General features: G+C 42.6%; 1 protein-coding gene across 1 annotated transcript; it reads left to right on the top strand.

The window, feature by feature from the left end:
• The first annotated feature begins 3,122 nt into the window (after positions 1 to 3,122).
• Positions 3,123 to 4,094, top strand: Krtap4-6 (keratin associated protein 4-6). The gene has a single exon (XM_087574810.1). It carries the CDS (start codon positions 3,178 to 3,180, stop codon positions 3,823 to 3,825), a length of 648 nt encoding a protein of 215 aa, XP_087430936.1. The 5' UTR covers positions 3,123 to 3,177; the 3' UTR covers positions 3,826 to 4,094.
• Positions 4,095 to 7,811: the final 3,717 nt, after the last annotated feature.

The raw sequence follows: 7,811 nt of genomic DNA, 5'->3' as shown, positions 1-7,811 counted from the left end.
GATGGCTACTTGAGACATTGTTCACCCATTTATCCTGAATCTTAATGATGTTCATTTTTTCCACCCACCTAGAATATTTAATCTGGAAAATAAAATTTCCTAATTTTACAACACAAACAACAATAAGGAAAGAATGCCATCTGTGAGGACAGCAGCCCCTCAGCAGGGAATAAAAGGAGATGTGGTCAGGGAGATTCCCAAACATTCCAAGCCATCTTCTTCAAAGCCAATCAGAACCTCCAACTTGTAAAACCAAGGACAATTTCTGCAGAGACTCATGTTTTGACCACAACTACTGTCAGACTACATGCTGCCCACAGAATGCTCTAGTTCTAGTGGTTCCTGCTGCTGAATACCTCAGCCAAGGTCTTCTTCTCTTCATCAACCAACATTCTTAACATAGACCACCTGTGAGATGAATCCTTTGAGGCCTCCTCTAAAGCTTCTGAGGTAATTGACATTAATTGGGACATCAATTATGCTGCCTACACTCCTGCCTGCTTACTCTAAAATGTACATTCGTGTCAGTCTTTTCTGGAACTTTTGCAACCTCACTGCATGCTCATGAAACAATTTGCTTCTTGTCATGTTTTCCAAACTTAAATATCTGTCATTCACAAGCAGATCTGAGTTTTCAAGTATATAAGTAATAAGCCATCATGTCTTCTGCTCAAATTGTTGCACAATGTTTTTATTTTCTCTTAACACAATGAACAGACACTAGCAGTTGACTTCCGAAACACCACCCTTCTATCTTCTACATCTTCCTCCTGATACAGAAAGGTAGTTTCATGGTCCACAGGCATAAAACTCACTCCCTGAGGATTCTCTTTGACTGAGAGTGAAGCTTAGATAGGAGACATGAACTCTCCAAGACAGCGTGCCCACACAGTGAGAGGGGTCGTTGAATACATATTCATATCTCACTGAAATGTGTTGTGATGGAGAGGAGATTTAACAAGGCTGAGGTAAGTCAGTAAATGTGTACATCTACAGTGCATATACCACTGCCTTTCCTTGCTTGGGTATTTTAAGAAGTTGAATCGCCAGGCTACTTTCCACTTCCCAGTCTAGACACCAAAAATTTGTTCTAAGCCATGCACATGCATCCCACCAACTGCTCTTGCTAGGCCATGTGGTCATCCACTGTTGTCTATCTTCAGCCATTTTACATGGGTCCTAACATATAGAGACATAGGACAGATTAACAGTCCCTATATTTCCATATCTTTGAAAGTAGTTTTAGTATCTGATTATTTACTTTCTACCTACATGATCTACAGTATCATGATGAGGGTCAGGTGGTTGCAAGAGTTTCATGGGAATTTTGTGTTGTATAGGTTTTACTCCATGGCTTAAGGAAAGAAGTTGCTGGATTTCATATGTATGAACAGAATGTTTTACATGAATGGCCTTCAGGAACATCTATTGACATATTGGACAGATTATGAGAATGACATGGGAAGACACTTTTTTTTCTGATTGTCACTGACAAATTCTAATGGGGATCATGTTGACATATTCATACCAGCTTGTCTGTGTCGTCTCTGCTCTACTATCTAACAGCACCCAAATGCACTTGTGTTATTTCCCTGGAGGCATGTGTCATAAAAAAGTGAAGAGGTTATTGTTGTATGCACTGGCTCACGTCTTTTACCTTGGAGAACTGGCCCTTTTTATAGCTAATGTGATGCAGATATCAATACTATGCCAGACCTGGATTCTGGAGGAAGGAAAGAAGCACTTTCTACTGCAACAATTCATTTTATTCCTTGCCCATTCACTATTGTGATCCTCTTCTCTGTTTTAAATTATGTCCTTTGATTTTTTGAGATTATAATGTTAGTACAGAATCCTCCCTTCTCTTTCTTCCCTCCAACCCTCTCCTATACCAGCCTCTTCTCATTTTCAAATTCATGGTCTCTTTTTTCCCATTATTGTTGTTACATGTATATTGTATGTATTGTATATTGTATGTGTATGAGTACACATATACGTACATACACAAATATACATAGCTATGATCTTCTCAGTCTGTATAATGCTACTTGTATGTATGTTTTCAGGTCAACATAATTACCTTAACTTGAGCTGAACAAAAACAACAATAATAGACATGTTTAAGAGCATAATGGAATACCTATGAAGCCTCAACTCTACACAAAGAACTACAGGAAACAAAGGAATACTTAGAGTGATGGAAATTGTCTTTCTCAGAGAAAAGCACACTAATTGGTTATCTAATACTATTAATGTATTTATGTGTATACATATTAGTATACATATGTGTACACACACACACACACACACACACACACACACACACACACACACACACACATAGATACAGAGACCTGAATTCAGAAGTTCTGGCCATACCAGTTTTGTCTGCTTTCAGTCTGTTGTGAGGAACATAAAATGTTACTACTGATATCCCTGGGTGCCTCTGAGTTACATTCCACTCTGTCTCAGTTGCCATTCCTAACTTGTTCTTCATAAGGCATTATACACACATCCATTCTTCCAGGTAAATGATGTCATCTGGATGTGATTCTCTACAGTCTTATCACTGCCATCATCCCTAGAGAGCTAAGGTCTGTAACAACATCGCCACTAACAAGAGCCAATAAGAACAGAGACTTGTCCTTATACATTCCTGTTCCTGAGCCAGTGGTCTTTCCTTGCTCACCTGACCTATTATTATGTATGAGCCATCAGCTTAAAACATCTTTATCTTCTGGGGTTACCAGAAGCAATTATATAAGTAAACAAGAATGTAACTACTTACAGGAAGGGAAGAAGTACCACAAAAATGACACTGAGATGTGTGGCACTGGGATACAGAATGTCAGGTGACAGGTCCCTTGGAAGAAATTAAAACAAACAGACAAAAAAACCTACTTAGAAGATGGGTCATCGAGAACTGACGATGAACTCCAACACACCAGGAAAATCACATTTTCCATTCACCTTGAAAATGCAGTCAGGAAAAGAAGCTCACTTAATGGGATAATCACCTATTTATCAACACAAACAATAACAGGGAAAGAATGTGGCATGTGGGGACAGCAGCCCCTCAGCAGGGTATAAAAGGGAATGTAGGTAGGGAGACTCCCACTTCCAAACCTTCCAACCCACCTTCTTCTAAACTCATCCAGAACCTCCACCTCTGACACCATGGTCAGCTCCTGTTGTGGCTCTGTCTGCTCTGAGGAGGGCTGTGGCCAAGGCTGCTGCCAGCCCAGCTGCTGCCAGACCACCTGCTGTAGGACCACCTGCTGTCGTCCCAGCTGCTGTGTGTCCAGCTGCTGCAGACCTAGCTGCTGCCAGTCTTTGTGCTGCCGCCCCAGCTGCTGCATTTCTAGCTGCTGCAGGCCTCCCTGCTGCCGCCCCAGCTGTTGCATTTCTAGCTGCTGCAGGCCTTCCTGCTGCCGCCCCACCTGTTGCATTTCTAGCTGCTGTAGGCCTTCCTGCTGCCGCCCCAGCTGCTGCATTTCTAGCTGCTGTAGGCCTTCCTGCTGCCGCCCCAGCTGCTGCATTTCTAGCTGCTGCAGGCCTTCCTGCTGCCGTCCCACCTGTTGCATTTCTAGCTGCTGCAGGCCTTCCTGCTGCCGCCCCAGCTGCTGCATTTCTAGCTGCTGCAGGCCTTCCTGTTGCCGCCCTAGCTGCTGCAGACCCAGCTGTTGCATTTCTAGTTGCTGCCGCCCCAGCTGCTGCAGACCTCAGTGCTGCATCTCCAGCTGCTGCCGCCCCATCTGTTGCCAGACCACCTGCTGCAGGACCACCTGCTGCCGCCCAGCATGCTCCAGTGCTTCTTGCTGCTGAGCACTGTCACTCACAGTCTCCTGTTCTTTGTCACTGACCATTCCTAATGTGTAGACCATGAGTGAGACAATCACAAAGAGGCCAATCAAAGCCTCTGTGTGAACTTGATTTAGACCTCCAAATGCACTCAGTTTCTTCCCCAACCAGGTCTCTTTCTCAAATAAAAGCAAATTTGTGTCTTCTTTGTAATCTATCATGCTACTCCCATACTGATGCTTATGTCATATTTATATATGTATTTCTATATATCAAATAAACCTGAATTTTAGACATCTAAAAGTAAATGCATCATATCTCCTTATTTCACCTTTAATTACACTCAGCTGTCAAATTTTTTTAGCTCCTCTCAAAATAATGAAAATCCCAGAGATAGATTTAGCTGTGCTGTTTCCGCTGTGCTCCTGCTGTAATACAGGAAGGTGTTTCCGTGGAACAGTCACGTGGTTCTCTCTACTGGGGCTTTCGCTGGCAGAGAGAGAAGCTCTGGGCAGGAGAGTTGAAGCCTGGGACCCAGAGCAAGCAGAGAAAGGAAGGAAGTGAACACATCCAATCGCTGAACATGTCTCGGTCCCATGTTCTCATGGAAGCCAGCCCCTGCCAGGCTATCCTGTTCTCATGAGCTCTACACTGGCTTTCTTCACATCCCGAACTATTTCTCAAATGAAACACCTCCTCTTAATCCCCTCCTTCCTAGTCTCAGTGTTGCTGACTTTCTACACATTTTTCACACAACATGGTTGGTCATCCTGAATGCTGTTGCCTTTGGATCGCCTCTCACTTAACTACCAATCTTCTCTTTCCTCCTGCAAGTTTTGGCACCATTATTTTTATCTCCTAACCTTCAGTTGTCCATTTTGCCCCTTTACTGGGCCTGAGCCCTGAGAACAATGTCCACGGCAGTAACACTCTACAAGAGCTTTAAAGGGGTGCCACCTTATGGTACGTGAGTTAAGTGGGATTCCCTAAAACCACAACGAGACACGGGAATTTTTGCCAAAAGAAAAGTCTAATAAGCAAATCCTCTCTAACACAATCTGAAAGAGAGTTATGGAAGCAAGACAGGATACCAGAAACCGCTAAGCCCAAACCACTTTAATAAAACTTACTTTTCCAATCTCCAGGAGGTGCTGGAGTATAATTGGCTTTCCTGGGGACAAGGCGACTGGGCTTTTGCTCTGTTGCTCAGAGTCACTACCTTAGGCCTCCACCGTGTGTGGGGGAGAGATGCATATACAGCACATAACTCCTACTGAGAGCAGCTCCACCCACTGAGTACAATTACTGAGAGAACAGAGGGCCAGTTGAATTGGGCCTCACGCTATCATGTGAGCTTAGCATCTTTTGGGGGTGTCCTCTGCACTTGCCAGAGCAGAGGTAGAGAAAGAGAGAATAAAGTTGGATGTTTAGGGAGATGGGAAATACCAGGGAAGACTTGGGGTGGGAGGAGAATGTGCTTAAATTATAGTACATGGCAAAATCCATTTCCATTCACATTGCACATGCATACATCAGTATAGTCATTGCTAATTAGCATATATCAGTATGCTAATTACCCAAAAAGATGACCTGAAAAGACCTTTTCCTCTTGCTCCAACAAAATGCCACAACTATGAGCATCATTCCCATTGGTTAGTGAGAAAATTACACAGTAAGGAATATGCGTGCACAGTCATCATTATGGCAAAAGATACAGACAGAGAGGAAAAGGGCTGCACTCTCAAGTGCAGAGACTCACATGACAGCCCTCTGAGAGGGAGATAAAAACAGTTCTCATACGAATCAAATGTGAGTCAGAAGGGGAACAGACCGACAGAATTTATTAGAATTCGAGAAGAAAATTCCGTCTCTAGTAAATTAAGCCATTAAGTGGGTAAACAGCATTACTCAAACAGATAATTACTCATCTAAGCAGCAAATAAAAATAAGGAGAGCATGTTCACACGATGCGTAAGAGGCCGCCTGTACTGCAGGAGACGTCTGAACCCTAGAACCTCATTCTCTTGGAAACCCTGCCAGGTCCCAGCCTCTGACACTGTGTGTGGTCAGCTCCTGGTGTGATTCTGTCTGCTCCATACAGAGCTATAGCAGAGAAGCTGCTGCCAGGAGAGGGGCTGCAGCTGCAGCTGCTGTCAGCCTACCTGTGGTGGTTCCAGTTCCTCTGGCTCAGCTGCTGCTGCCCTGCTGCTATGCCCAGCATATGGCCGAGTATTCTGTTATACCACTCACCACCGCCCAACCTACATCATCTGCCCCTACCGAGAAATCTCCTTGCTGTTGATTTCTGCTTGAAATATTTGTCACATCATGGATGTTTCCATTAGTCACATAAAACGCATTATACCTACCCCAATGCCTGGAAAAATGGGACTCTTGGCTGCTAAGTCCTCTTTGATACAATATCCAGAACTGAATTTGTTTCCTATAGGAAATAGTAAGAGTAAATACAAATGTTGAGATTTTTTTTTAACCCAAGTTGAGCATATCTATTTTTAGAGAGGCCATGTCTGCATTCTGAGTGCCAGCTTAATTAGGATGCTCTCATAAAGAATTGTTTCCACGAGTTCTCAGTTAAGAGCTATTTCCAATCTTACTAAAATCTTGTGATGCATTAAATACTTTATTGTGTGTGTGCACGTGTGTTCATTTTTTTCCACTTCATACCAAGACCACTTTTCTCACCACCAATATAGAAGAACATCCTTAGGAGCTGGGGTTCTTTGTTCTTCTCACCTGGAATGGAGTCAGGACAGCCCAAGACATTTTCACTGTACCATAGAGGGGGCTACTGACTTCTCCAGGTCTCAGACTGGTCTATAAAATATAGATGATGCATTATACCTTTCAAAGATTTAAAGGTTTCATCTATGTAATATGCTTACCATAGGGGCTGGCATGCAACATAGGCTCTCTGTATTTTGAGTTTTGTGTTTGCTTGGTTTTGTTTGTTTGTGACAGAAATACTACTGTGGTGGTATAAATATGCTTGGCCCATTGGGAGTGGTACTTTTAGGAGGTTCAGCCTTGTCGGAAGAAGTGTGTCATTGTGGAAATGGGCTTTGAAGATCTGCCCAATGCAGAAGGTCAGTTTTCTCTTGGCTGCAGTCAGTCAAGATGCAGAACTCTAAGTTCCTCCTGTGCCATGCCTGCCTGGAAGTTGCCATGCTTCCCTTGAAGAAAATAGACTAAGCCTCTGAACATGTAAGCCAGTCCCAATTAAATGGTATCCTTTATAAAAGTTCCCTTGGGCATGGTACCTCCTCACAGCAAAAGAAATCCTAAGACAGAAGTTAGTACCAGGGACTGTGGTATTGCTGTGATTGGCCTAACCATGCTTTTGTTTGGAAAAATGATGATATTGTATTTACAAACAAAAATGAAACTTTATTTTACTTCACTTTTCCAATTTTATTTTTCAACATTAGTTCAATCTTACTTTATTTTTTAAAATTTAACCTCTAGTTAAAATGTAATTGCATCATTTCTGCTTCCCTTTCCTTCCTCCCTCCAATCCATATCCCTCCCTCCAAACCCTTTCCTGCCCTTCCACCCATTCTCAAATTAATGGTCTCTTTTTCTTTTATTATTATTGTCACATAAGTGCACAATTATAGAAATACCACCTGCTGAGTTCATTTATTATTGCTATTGGCCATATCGGCTTTGTCTAAAAATATAGTGGCTATGTTTTATAAATTAATAAAATGCTAACTACCCCTGGCTCTCATTTTGTTCAACTTGTAGTTCTAAATATGTACATCTATGGTTGTTCAAGGCCATCTAGATAATAAACAGAACTACATGGTACAGTATAAAGAACTACAGGGGAGCAACAAAAGATGCTCTAAGCAATAGCTGTAAGGGGATTTTTAATCCTCCCCAAATCCTTTTCCATTGGAGTGGCCAGGATGTAAGGAAGACGGTTCCCAAAGATTAACAGACAATTCTCCCTGAACAAAGAAGGTGGCTCCTACAGTTACCTCACTGGA

This window comes from Rattus norvegicus, chromosome 10, assembly GCF_021556685.1.
Source record: "Rattus norvegicus strain SHRSP/BbbUtx chromosome 10, alternate assembly SHRSP_T2T, whole genome shotgun sequence".
Classification (NCBI taxonomy): Eukaryota; Metazoa; Chordata; class Mammalia; order Rodentia; family Muridae; genus Rattus; species Rattus norvegicus.
The sequence above is the reverse complement of the archived record's forward strand: the minus strand, read 5'-3'. Positions and strand labels throughout refer to the sequence as shown.

Excerpts from the sequence above, each read along its gene's own strand:
- Krtap4-6 (XM_087574810.1), top strand. The coding sequence starts at position 3,178 with ATGGTCAGCTCCTGTTGTGGCTCTGTCTGCTCTGAGGAGGGCTGTGGC.